The 14,507-nt window shown below is 42.2% G+C and overlaps 1 protein-coding gene across 7 annotated transcripts in view; it reads right to left on the bottom strand.

The window, feature by feature from the left end:
• LOC106613851 (nuclear factor 1 C-type) overlaps window positions 1–14,507 on the bottom strand; it is a 117,706-nt gene that overhangs the window by 82,964 nt on the left and 20,235 nt on the right. For all 7 annotated transcript variants that reach the window (XM_014216530.3, XM_082956836.1, XM_082956837.1 and 4 more), the window contains exon 2: window positions 1,586–2,117. In XM_014216530.3, coding sequence (XP_014072005.1) covers window positions 1,586–2,117 — 532 coding nt within the window. The remainder of the gene's footprint in view (window positions 1–1,585; window positions 2,118–14,507) is intronic.

Genomic DNA, 14,507 nt, shown 5'->3' with positions numbered 1-14,507 from the left:
TGAGTATAGGATGAGTCAACAACATTATTTAGGTATGAGTTAACAGAATATTAACTTTTAAATGTGGGATTTTCACTAGACAGTTACTTTAAAACTGCAACATTTTCTCTCAGCCTCATGGCAAAATGTGTAGAGTAGTTGGAAATGATCTTTAAAACTGTAAAATGTTCTCTCAGCCTCATGGCAAAATGTGTAGAATAGCATTATAAAACTGCAAATATCCTTCCACTTATACTGTTTTTCTAAATACCCCTCCATATAGCTCTCAAAATACCCCTCAAGAAAAGCATAATAAGAAAAGTCAAACTGTATAGAATTGCAGGAAATGCATTTTAAATATCCACACCACAATTTCGGCCATGCCATACACACATATATACGCACACATCACCCCCTCACACTCGCTCTACATCATCCTGACACACACACACACACACACACACACACACACACACACACACACACACACACACACACACACACACACACACACACACACACACACACACACACACACACACACACACACACACACACACACACACACACACACACACACACACACACACACACAAGACCCTGTCTGTCTGCTAGGGCCAACTCACACACTGAGGACTTCATCTGCAGTGCTGATTCCCAGCGTTCAGTATTTAAAACAGTAAAATTATTATTTTAACTGCATACGGACGCCAAATTGTTCCCATAATATTTTAAAGCTGTTTTCATTGTAACAGAGGCTTACAGTCGCAGATTATTCCGTTTTTATGATCATTTTACTTGATGACAGGCTGTGCTCCTCCCTGCCACTAAAGATGCCTAATAGAACAGCCTATTCGCCTAATAGTGGGCACACAGGCCCATTGTGTGTCTATCCTAATGGTTGTGGGTTATGTGGGGTGGCCTGGCAGGCTGATCGGGACCCACGGCAGGGTCCAGGGAAGAGCTGCCCCATCGGAGGATGAACCAAGTAGCAGTGGATATGGAGAGTGGTCCTGGCTGATGTCTGCTGGCACCAGCCCTGAGAGACAGCCCGCCTGCCTGTGCATCAGCTGGCGCCCAGCTTTCCCCGCTAACTACCAGGCTACGCCCTTTTTTATTCAACACTGTAAATTTTAACACATCTCCGAGGCTGGTGTTCGAAACCCATGCTCATTTAAAATTATTTACACTGTCAGGACTTTTTCTTTCTCCCTCTCTCTCGGTAACGGTCAGTCTCTCTCCTTCAAAACAAACCAACTTCTACAGCACAGTGCTGAGACAGAGTAAAACAGATGTTTAAAAGGTCCCAGAGCACGGTGCTAGGTCTGCTGCTGCAGGATGTGTGCGTTTACAACACCACCCCTGGACAGGGCTGAACAGCCACTGAGTTTTCACTATGACTATCTACGTAGGCTTCCTCCTACAGCACTGACATGTCACTGACGCATAAGGATACTTCCTACCTATAGTCTGTTCCTAGTAAAACACGTAGGCGTCATAATTGTAATAAGTATTTGCCGTTACTGTATGGTTGACTGACTTCTGATAAAGACTATAAAGAGGGAGAATGCGTGTGTGTGTTTGTTTGTGAGTGTAGTGCACGTACCTCTCTCCTGTACGAAGTAGGCCAGGTAGAGGTCCAGCTCCTTGACCGAGACGCTGATGTGGTGTGGCTGGACACAGAGGATGGGGTTGTTGCACGGCCCCGCCTTGACCAGGCGCTCTCCGTCCGTGCTCTCCAGCGGGATGCCCTTGAACAGGATGACCATGACCAGGTCCAGCCTCCATACCTTGTCGGCTTGGCGAAGGCAGTCGATCCTCCTCATCTTGCCCTTCTGGTCTGGGTTGGAGAGGACGCAGCAGGGGGGCTTCTTCCCTGTGATAGACAGCACAAAGTCCTCGCGGCACTCGGGCCGGATGTCTTTGCGGAGTTTGGCCAGCAGGCGCGACGCCCACTTCTGCTTGACCTCGGGCTTCTCTCCCAGCAGCTCGTCCTTCACTGCCCGCTCTTCCTCCTTGGTCATCCTCTTCTCGTGCTTCTTGAAGTACTTGCGTTTGCGCGCCTGCAGGTTGAACCAAGTGTAGGCAAAGGCACGCACATGCGGCAGTAGGGCCTCGATGAACGGATGAAACTCATCCTGGAGAAGGAGACAAGAGAAGAAGGGGTGAGTACTACTGTACCAGAAAAGACCATGCTGTATGAACTGTAACCGTTAACAGCATCTACAGTACACGTGTACGGAACAAATGACCGTAAATAAAATACAAGTTTAACCATAGTTGTTCTTTGTCTCCATGCTCAGTGAAACACCACCAACAGTAATCATTTATTCAATTATGCTTTGTTGATTGTTTTCCTTCTTTGTGGTCCGATTTTCAACAACCAAAATATACATCTGCATGCCTTTGGGGCACCTCACAAGCCAGTTGCTTTGCTGTTTAGAACACAACCGTTCAGCAATGTCCTCTTGGTATCTCTAATTACTTCCATATTTCCACAGAGCAAAAAGCCCATATACACCAGCCTGCCCACACCTAGTAATTCCAGGGTTTTTCTTTATTTTGACTATTTTCTACATTGTAGAATAATAGTGAAGACATCAAAACTATTAAATAACACATATGGAATCATTCAGTAACCCCCAAAAAAGTATTAAACAAATCAAAATCTCTTTTAGATTTTAGATCCTTCAGTCAATCCGGAAAATTTCAAGAACTTTGAACGTTTCTTCAAGTGCAGTCGCAAAAACCATCAAGGGCAATGATGAAGCTGGCTCTAATGAGGACCGACACAGGAAAGGAAGACCCAGAGTTACCTCTGCTGCAGAGGATAAGTTCATTAGAGTTACCAGCCTCAGATTGCTGCCCAAATAAATGCTTCACAGAGTTCAAGTAACAGACACATCTCAACATCAACTGTTCAGAGTTGAAATTATAAATATATTTTTATTTGTTTAGCACTTTTTTGGTTACTACATGATTCCATGTTATTTCATAGTTGTGATGTCTTCACTACTATTCTACAATGTAGGAAATAGTACAAATAAAGAAAAAACCTGGAATGAGTAAGTGTCTAAACTTTTGACTGGTACTGTATAATATGCAAAACTATATGGTATTAAATATAGGCATGGTGCCTGCGTGTATGTGCTTGCACGTATGCAGGTTGAGCCAAACAATGTATTTGTTTGTGAGCAGATAGTTGTTTGTGAGCACATAGGCTATAAATGCATGCATATGTATGTGTTTGTACTCGCACATGGAGGCCAATGAATTTTGAGTGACTGTGTGCAAAGAGATCATCCATCCAAATATAATAAAATGAAACTTGCACACATAAGCAGAGTTAAAGATGTATTGCGAGTATAGTGTTCAAATTGGTACAAGTTGCCCTGCTGCCCTTTTGGCTTAGTATGTTTGTCCTGGTGTCAAAGAGGTTTAACCCTTCGTGGAATACAAATGTCACAATATCAACTATCCAGTGATCATCATCTCTTTCATAAAACTGTACAATTCCAAATAGAACATTCTAGAATCTCTTTCCTCAAAGGGTTAATATGTTGAATAATGGAGTCTCTATGGGCTGCTTGGTGTCCACACACAGAGGTTGGAGCAGAGTGGAGTGTGAAGGTGCTTCAGAGAGCAAATACAGGCCCTAGGAGCCGGCCAGGGAGTGTAATTGGACATGACTGTGGCACTCTGCAGATCTCATGCAATAAACAGTCTGCAGCACCGCTCTCAGCAGCACAACATTTTAAATGCTTCCAGCTGTCTCAACCATGGCTGCCTGCTCCAAGCGGACGCCATCGGTTTCAGATAAATCTTTAAAAAACCCATCCCTCCCACACTGATGTTTCATTTCATCTGGGATGGCCAGTGTATTCTTTCCTTTGTTCTTGAAAAGTAACACTACTGTTTGTATTAAATAAAATATGCATCATGTCCTTGAGGGCATTCTGTATGATAAGGTTTATGCTTTTTATTTTTTACTTTAATCGTAATAAAACATCTGTGGTGACATCCTTCATTCAGGTTTATTCAGTCTGGCTTCATTGTATTCCGATTTGGGACAGTTGTAAAAACCAATATATTGAAAGCAGTGACTCCACTGAGAAGAGGAAACCAGACTTATACCTTCTATTTTAAACAGTAACAACAGGGCAAATTGTGTTTTCATGACCGCTTATGTCAACTTTATATCTGAACAGGGTTCAAAGAAAACAGTCAGCTGTAATTCCAGGGTTCAGAGTCCCTTGTCTTGGCTTGTTGAATGCACAGCACACATACACACATCTACAATCAGGGGCGGAAGAGGGATCATGGAGAAGTGATAGAGTTACGGTGTAAACGTTCCAAAGCTAACAGAGAGAAACTCTCCTGATAGAAACCAGAGGCCTGGAAACAAGACAGACAATCTGACGAGGGCTTTATGAATTTCCAAAAAGAGAAGGCAATTCAACACTGCCACGGGTACAACAATCTCTCACTACATCTATATAACATCGACATAACGTTTGGGTTTTGAACTGAACGTTTAAAGTAGAGCTGCATCTCTCCAGTCAAAATGAAGAGAGGTTAGCTTCCATTTCAGGCATTCATAAATCATGTGTTTTAGCCAAATGATAACACCACAAAACATTTACGGGGGAAAGCCTGAAGATATTGTAACAGTTTGAGACCAAGGCCAAATCCATTTTCAATGTGTGCTATACTTCTCAATTGGTGGCTTATTTAACAGTCTAGCCCAGACATACAAGACTCCTAACCATGGATGTTCCCCTCCCTGGCCCATGTAGAGTTGCTCTCATTAAACACATTGAGCTGGAATCTCCACCAACCACTGCTGCGGCAAAAGTAAACACTAATTAGGCTTTCACTGAGGTTAGTTCATATTTTTTAAATATTTCCATGATGTTTAGAGTGTACTCCAAACATGTTAACTGGAGTTAAAGGGGTGCATTTCTGATCTTTAGGGTAGGTCGCTCTTTTCCACTTATCCCTGCCTCCACTTTTATGATGTTCTTATGTTTTCTTAGCTCTTTCCATCCACATACCCCCTAGCTATAGCCCCCATCTGTGCAAACCAGACTTTTACAGGCCCCTAATGGTAGTCCCTAGCCACACAAACCTGTCCCTCTTTCACCTGTGCTCCAGCGTCTCTTCAGCCCAACTCCACCAATACACAGGTGAATAGAGGTCTGAGACCAAACAGACGCCTTCATTTAAATGTACCCATTAACCTAGCCGCAAAACAAGTGCTGCTTTATGGCGTGTTTACTACAGTAACACGAGGATGAAAAAGCTGCGCAGAGGGAAGGAGTTGAGAAGCAGGCCCTCTCTCTCTCCTCTTGCCTTTCCATATTAGGCCTGGACCTGCTCCAATGGAATGCTCTGATTTTCCTACAATCAAAATCAAAAGGTTGCCTCGACTTCAGATCTGTTTACGCTCTGATGATGAGAATGTTATTGATAAACAGAAGTGATGAATGAGTTCCCTATTGCAAACAGACTGCAGATCTTTGATCAGAGCCTGGGTCTGATGGCAGCTCAGCACAGAGGCTTGCTGAGAGATCTGCTCTGTGCACCTAGCTCAGTCTGGCCATTCAAAGGTATCCCTTACAAAAAAAACACTTGGTTTTCAGACACGTGTGAACAAATCACATCCGAAAAATTCCACGTGAATGTCTCTTTTTTTTTATGATCTTTTTCCCCCCCCCAAGAACCAGACACAAGGTTTTCAGACATGTGAAGTTTCACATGTTAACTTTTCAAGTGACATTTATTTTTCCCACGTTTATTTTTTACCACTTTCAGCTACATCTGGTCTTCCATCCAGGGACCAACCAGGACCAACTCTGCTTAGCTTCATAGGCAATCCAGCAGTGGGATGCAGGGTGCTATGCTGCTGGAATGAACCTGCCAAAACTTGCAACTACAAAAAAAGGCATCCAAAACAAAGGTCAGGGTAACATAATTTTACTTCACTGAAAACATTTTTTGGCATCCATTTACAATTAATTTCTTCTCGCATTTTGAAATGATTTCCTTGCAATATTTAGTTTTGCAATCAATACTTTTGGGTTTATGTTTTGCTTTCAATATCATTATTTTTGTTTGCAATAATGAGAATTTTGTTCTTGACTTCTGAAGTTTGCTTGATATTAATGCCGCAAAAGTAACTCACTAGAGGATCACACCATATAATAACACCATTACTCTTTTAAAAGGTGTTTAGTTTAAAGTAGCAATCCTTGATTAAAACATTAACAAAGTAACCTCCCCGCCACAGTTTCAGTAAAAAGCTGAGGGATGGGGCTTGAGAAATGCAACCACAAAAAAACGGAATTCAATTGTTGCCAGCACTCAACCACTATCAAATCTATAGACTATGCTATGGATGCAACGACTGACTAATCACGATATCAAAATGATAGTTTTAACCACGTTTTTAGGATATACAGTTGTTGTTTACGCTTTGGTTACAAACATTTGAGTAAAACAAGCTAATATTTGGAGTTATGATGGGGTACGACAATTCAACCTGGTCTCAGAGAATATCGTATTATTCTGTATGAATGAATTACATTTAATTTTTGTATCAAATCGCCAGTTGGCAACCCATCCCTTATGGGATTAATTGACACATCAACAAATATTACAATAATTCACTGTGATAATTAATTGATCCTTCTTCCGGTGTTCTCTGCAGTTCGCATCGCATAAAGAGTGAAACATTATTTGATAAAAAAAATCTATAATAACAGTAAATAAGGTTATCCAAACAATAATTATATCCCTGGAGCAGAAAAAAATCTATACATATATACACACACACACACACACACACACACACACACACACACACACACACACACACACACACACACACACACACACACACACACACACACACACACATATATACACATACACACTGTATATATACACATACAGTGCATTCGGAAATTATTCAGACCCTTTGACTTTTAACACATTTTGTTACGTTACAGCCTTCTTCTAAAATTGATTAAACCATTTTCCCCCCTCATCAATCTATACACAATATATTGTAATGACAAAGCAAACACAGATTTGTTGAAATGTTTGCAAATGTACGTTAAAAAAATGTAAATATCACATTCACATAAGTATTCAGACCCTTTACTCAGTACATTATTGAAGCACCTTTGACGGCCTCGAGTCTTCTTGGGTATGACGCTACAAGCTTGGCATAACTTTATTTGGGGAGTTTCTCCTATTCTTCTCTGCAGATCCTCTCATGCTCTGTCAGGTTGGATGGGGAGCATCGCTGCACAGCTATTTTCAGGTCCCTACAGAGATGTTCGATCGGGTTCAAATCCAGGCTCTGGCTGGGCCACTCAAGGACATTCAGAGACTTGTCCCGAAGCCACTCCTGCATTGTCTTGGCTGTGTGCTTAGGGTCATTGTCCTGTCTGATGGTGAACCTTCACCCCAGTCTGAGGTCCTGAGCGCTCTGGAGCAGGTTTTCATCAAGGATTTCTCTGTACTTTGCTCTATTCATCTTTGCCTCGATCCTGACTAGTCTCCCAGTCCCTGCCGCTGGAAAACATCCACACAGCATCATGCTTCCACCACCATGCTTTACCGTAGGGATGGTGCCAGGTTTCCTCAAGACATGACGCTTGGCACTCAGGCCAAAGAGTTCAATCTTGGTTTCATCAGACCAGAGAATCTTGTGTCTCATGGTCTGAGAGTTCTTTAGGTGCCTTTTGGCAAACTCCAAGCTGGCTGTCATGTGCCTTTTACTGAGGAGTGGCTTCTGTCTGGCCACTACCAAAAGGCCTGATTGTTGGAGTGTTGCAGAGATGGTTGTCCTTTTGAAAGGTTCTACCACGTCCACAGAAGAACGCTGGAGCTCTGTCAGAGTGACCATCGGGTTCTTGGTCACCTCCCTGACCAAGGCCCTTCTCCCCCGATTGCTCAGTTTGGCCAGGCGGCCAGCTCTAGGAATAGTCTTGGTGGTTCCAAACTTCTTCCATTTAAGAATGATGGAGGCCATGGTGTTCTTGGGGACCTTCAATGCTGCAGAAATGTTTTGGTACCCTTCCCCTGATCTGTGTCTCGAAACAATCCTGTCTCGGCGCTCTACAGACAATTCTTTCGATCTCATGGCTTGGTTTTTGCTCTGACATGCACTGTCAACTGTGGGACCTTATATAGACAGGTGTGTGCCTTTCCAAATCATGTCCAATCAATTGAATTTACCACAGGTGGACTCCAATCAAGTTGTAGAAACATCTCAAGGATGATCAATGGAAACAGGATGCACCGGAGCTCAATTTCGAGTCTCATAGAAAAGGGTCTGAATACTTAGTTGAAGTCGGAAGTTTACATAAACCTTAGCCAAATACATTTAAACTCAGTTTTTCCACAATTCCTGACATTTAATCCTAGTAAAAATTCCCTGTCTTAGGTCAGTTAGGAACACCACTTTATTTTAAGAACGTGAAATGTCAGAATAATAGTAGAGAATGATTGTTTTCACATTCCCAGTGGGTCAGAGGTTTACATACACTCAATTAGTATTTGGTAGCATTGCCTTTAAATTGTTTAACTTGGGTCAAACGTTTCGGGTAGCCTTCCACAAGCTTCCCACATTAAGTTGGGTGAATTTTGGCCCATTCTTCCTGACAGAGCTGGTGTAACTGAGTCAGGTTTGTAGGCCTCCTTGCTCGCACACGCCTTTTCAGTTCTACCCACAAATTTTCTATAGGATTGAGGTCAGGGCTTTGTGATGGCCACTCCAATACCTTGACTTTGTTGTCCTTAAGCCATTTTGCCACAACTTTGGAAGTATGCTTGGGGTCATTGTCCATTTGGAAGACCCATTTGCGACCAAGCTTTAACTTCCTGACTGATGTCTTGAGATGTTGCTTCAATATATCCACATGATTTTCCTTCCTCATGATGCCATGTATTTTGTGAAGTGCACCAGTCCCTCCTGCAGCAAAGCAACCCCACAACATGATGCCGCCACCCCCGTGCTTCATGGTTGGGATGGTGGAAGGCATATATTCAGCCTAGGTATAATTTACATTACATTATTAGTGAGTCTTATGGTTGTGGAAGGCCTATATTCAGCCTAGGTTTAATTACACAAGCTCTGAATTCATTATATTATTGCTGACTGTTTTAAATCCAGTGTATCTGACCTTTAATTGTACAACGTTTATTTAGAGAAAACATAATTTTTTTAAATCAAGATATATATCGTGAATCGCCCATAAGTTAGAAAAAAATAGAGATATGAATTTTAGGCCATATCGCCCAGCCCTTAAATTTGACATGTTTTTATTTTTTATTTTTAAAGGGATATACTGGTGGCTACTGGAGTCAGAGTGGCCAGAAATAACTTTAGTCTAGGGCCCTGCACACAGAGAGGAAAGACACAGAGGAAAGACATGGCCTTAACAGCTGTATTTATGCAGTAATTGAATAATTTTGTTATTGCAGAGCCCAGGGAGATGTGCTTTTATTCCTGTTCGTTGCTCGGATACCATTTTTTATTTTGTTTTAAACAGAGAATGTAATTTATTTGCCAATCTTTTTTCAAGAAGAGAAGAATTGGGAGGGGGTTGGTCTTTCTAGCGGATGAGAGAATGGTGGAGTTGTGGTCAGACGCACGTGTCCCGACCCAAGCAAAAGTGTTCTTACAGTTAATGAAATAAATCTAAGCGGTGGAACTTTCAAATGACTTCTACAGAATCTATCAACTTTGCCATCAGGAAGGTTGGTATAGCCTTACTCTATTTTTCATTGTGAATATTATAGGTACGGTATTATCACATCAACTTAAACTGAAGAGATTTTTTTTCTTCATATTCTCTTTATCCAGGCAGGTGTGATGGAGAAGTTATTAAGCTCTGAATTTATGCCTTTCTAAGCTTTCATGACAATAATCCCTCCCTCCCCACACCATCCTGCACTGTAACTGCCCCAATCGCCAGAGGCTCTGGATTCAAATTGAACTAAATCTCTCTCCTACCCTCTCTCTGCCACTCCCTCCCCTTTTCGCTCTCTCGTTTCAATGCAAATGGTAGTAGAATACTAAAACAGCTGATTGCCAACAATCTGAAAAATGCTCTCTGCTAGTACCAAAAAGGCCTTCCAACCACACTTCCGGCCAACTCCACCTACAAAGAGGCACAATACTGCAGAGAAGGGAACCAGATTTAGAAAGAAAGTGACGAGGGTGTGACTGGCTAGACACTGACCATTCATGAAAGTGTCTGCAATGTCTGTCTCCTCCAGACCAAAAACTCAATTCCACTAGTTTCAGAGGCATTCCTTAATATGATGTTAAACGATATCATTCCCCTCAAGAACAAACCAACAATCATAACCTCAAGAGTGCACCACTCTCACACTTCTCTATTACAGGAATGTGCCTGTGTGATTCTGAATGTCAATAACGTTGGCTCCATTACTGACTAATAACAGAGCTAGTTAGGGAAAGTGTGTTGGCGTGTTTCCAGCAGGGCCTTGGAAGGTAGGGCTGTGCATGTTAAGTGGGTCAAAGGGGATATGTAGTTAACTTCCAGCAGTGAGTCATCCTGCCTTGTCGCTGCACAATTGCTGAGTCAGCCCTCAGCCACGCACAATGACAATAGTGAGGCGGGAGGACACTCAAACAGAGGCAGCAAGCTACAGAGGGAAGACTCACTGCAATATTTGGGTTAGCTCCTTGTGCCGGCTCTGTCGATCTCCCTCGTGGAGGCTTCAACTTTGTGAGGTTCTGACAACTATGGAGGTGCTCCATCAACTGAAAGGAAACCCCCTGACCTTTGAAATGATGATCTAACAAACTGTGTTTTGTGATGTCTTAGTATGAGTTTCGCCACATTCACATCTTAATACGACACAGTTCAATACTGGGAAAAACCCATCTGGCATTTCCGCTTCAAAGTTGTTTATTATTGTTGATGAACAGATCACCCAACAGATAATGTTCATTCTCTCCTACAGGGGATTGATATGAAGGGCCATTGTCCATGGAACTTCTTCTTCTTAGAAAAGACTGAAGTCTGAAGCTGAATGAGAAAACAACATTAAATCAGTCTCAGTGTGAGTAGTGAGGGTGCATCATTCTCTGCTATTAATTGTAAAGAAGTGGCAAATAAACCATTAACTCCACTGCGTGCCATTAACAATAAGTTGCTTTATGTTGACGGATCTATTTCCTGCCTCTGCCTTGGGTTCAAGCAGCACAAGCAGTTGTGCGTCTGAGCTGCTTTGAGACAGCCTTATGTCAGAGATAACGGAGCCACGGGGGGCATCTGTGTGCCTTCAACACATCCCAAGAGAGCCCCTAATGTGGGAAAAGAGACTGCAAGTAACGACCATGCATGTCTCTGTGTATATAGGATGGTTGAACATGTGGGAGTCTGGCTCTCTAGGCTTGGCAAAGGACTGTTCAGTAACAGACATCCTGAGAGAGTAACTGATAATGTAGTCTTGCCTCAACATCAAAGAAAGACCTTTCAATGTTAAAAAGCATAATTTAGGAGCGTGGGAGTGATGGGGGTAGGTTTTCTAATTGCAAGAAATAACAAGATTCCTGAACCGTTCAAGAAATCACAGCAACAGGAAAAGGAGGACCGAGCACGCCCCCATTCTCATCGACGGGGCTGTAGTGGTGCAGGTTGAGAGCTTCAAGTTCCTTGGTGTCCACATCACCAACAAACTATCATGGTCCAAACACACCAAGACAGACGTGAAGAGGGCACGACAAAGCCTATTCCCCCTCAGGAGACTGAAAAGATTTGGCATGGGTCCTCAGATCCTTAAAAAGTTCTACAGCTGCACCGTCAAGAGCATCCTGACTGGTTGCATCACTGCCTGGTATGGCAACCGCTCAGCCTCCGACCGCAAGGCACTACAGAGGGTAGTGCGTACAGCCCAGTACATCACTGGGGCCAAGCTTTCTGCCATCCAGGACCTTTATACCAGGCAGTGTCAGAGGAAGGCCCTAAAAATTGTCAAAGACTCCAGCCACCCTAGTCACAGACTGTTCTCTCTGCTACCGCACGGCAAGCAGTTCCTGAGCGTCAAGTCTAGGTCCAAAAGACTTCTTAACAGCTTCTACCCCCAAGCCATAAGACTCCTGAACAGCTAATCTAAAGGCTACCCAGACTAGAGGTTGACCGATTAATCGGCATGGCCGATTAATTGGGGCCGATTTCAAGTTTTCATGACAATCGGTAATCGGCAGTTTTGGACGCCGATTACATTGCTCTCCACGAGGAGACTGCGTGGCAGGCTGACCACCTGTTACGCGAGTGCAGCAATGAGCCAAGGTAAGTTGCTAGCTAGCATTAAACTTACCTTATAAAAAACAATCAATCTTAACATAATCACTAGTTCACTACACATGGTTGATGATATTACTAGTTTATCTAGCTTGTTGCGAACTGTGTGAAGACCATTTCTTCCTAACAAAGACCATAATTAGTTTGCCAGAATTTTACATAATTATGACATAACATTGAAAGTTGTGCAATATAACAGCAATATTTAGACTTTGGAATGCCACCCGTTCGATAATATACAGAACGGTTCCATATTTCACTGAAAGAATAAACGTTTTGTTTTCGAAATGATAGTTTCAGGATTTAACCATAATAATGATTTAAGACTCGTATTTCTGTGTGTTTATTTTATTATATTTAATCTATGATTTGATATAGCAGTCTGACTGAGCGGTGGTAGGCAGCAGCAGGCTCGTAAGCATTCATTCAAACAGCACTTTCCTGCATTTGCCAGCAGCTCTTCGCTGTGCTTCAAGCATTGAGCTGTTTATGACTTCAAGCCTATCAACTCCTGAGATTAGGCTGGCAATACTATAGTGCCTATAAGAACATCCAATAGTCAAAGGTATATGAAATACAAATGGTATAGGGAGAAATAGTCCTATAATTCCTATAATAATTACAACCTAAAACTTCTTACCTGGGAATATTGAAGACTCATGTTAAAAGGAACCACCAGCTTTCATATGTTCTCATGTTCTGAGCAAGGAACTTAAACGTTAGCTTTCTTACATGGCACATATTGCACTTTTACTTTCTTCTCCAACACTGTGTTTTTGCATTATTTAAACCAAATTGAGCATGTTTCATTATTTATTTGAGACTAAATTGATTTTATTTATGTATTATATTAAGTTAAAATAAAAGTGTTAATTGTTCATTCAGTATTGTTGTAATTGTCATTATTACAAATATATATATAAAAATCGTCCAATTAATCAATATCGGCTTTTTTAGGTCGTCCAATAATCGGTATCGACGTTGAAAAATCATAATCTGTCGACCTCTAACCCAGGCTATTTGCATTGCCCCCCCCCTTTTATGCTGCTGCTACTCTCTGTTTATTATCTATTATACTACCTACATGTACATATTACCTCAATTACCTCGACTAAACGGTAACCCCCGCACATTGACTCTGTACCAGTACCACCTGTATATAGCCTCGCTACTGTTATGTTACTGCTGCTTTTTCATTATTTGTTACTTTTTTTCTTACTTATTTTCAGTTACTTTTCTTAAAACTGCATTGTTGGTTAGGGGCTTGTAAGTAAGCATTTCACTGTAAAGTCTACATCTGTTGTATTCGGCGCATGTGACAAATACAATTTTATTTAATCTTAACCGTTTCAGTATTCCTGTAAACTGTGACATTGGGATTGAATACAAATGTATAGGCTATTTCAGTTTATATTTCAGTCATGACTGAATCAGTGCTATTTATGTTTGTTTGTGGGAGGGAGTTGTGCATTTCCTCTGCCATACATAAGTTTCAGATCCATGAATGACTGGAGCAACCCATGTCATGACGAAAGATTCAAAAAGTGCGAATCCAGAATCATAATGGCACAGTTTAAAGCGACGATACAGACATATCTCTCCTCCTCCATCAGTGCCAGAATGATGAACTCAGGCTGAAAATACTCAGCCGATTCAAGGTGAAACTGATAAGCTTACTTTCCTGTAAATGCAATATGACATTTTTTTCAGTCCGTGTCTCACTTCAAAGAACTTACTTTTAATCTGTCCTCTCCAACCCTCCCCTGGCTTGCTCATACTGAGAAAGAGAGAGAGGTGAGCAGGCTAGGAATTCCCTGGTTTGCACCCATGCTGACTGAAGACTGAAAGTCATGTTCTGCGAGCAGGTTGAGGCGCCGACACTGCAGACTGCAGCTGAGACCACCAGCACGGTTAAGTTGTTAGGCCGCCAGCGTGGGAACAAGACCAATGCTTCAACCTGACATTGAAACTGACAACCCTGCCAGCCCGGTTCTGATCGCAGGTGTGCTAGTAGGGCTCTTTGAAACAAAGACAGGCAGTCATACATTAGCTACATTGATTGGTGCAGCATAACAGAAAATGACACAGGGGAGTCACGTCTCAAAATCAATAGTGTTTCAACACGTCTCTCTCTCTCTCTCTCTCTCTCTCTCTCTCTCTCTCTCTCTCTCTCTCTCT

The sequence above is a fragment of the Salmo salar genome, chromosome 10 (assembly GCF_965601325.2).
Source record: "Salmo salar chromosome 10, fSalSal1, whole genome shotgun sequence".
Lineage (NCBI taxonomy): Eukaryota > Metazoa > Chordata > Actinopteri > Salmoniformes > Salmonidae > Salmo > Salmo salar.
Note: the sequence above shows the minus strand (reverse complement) of the source record. Positions and strands in the feature narration are given on the sequence as shown.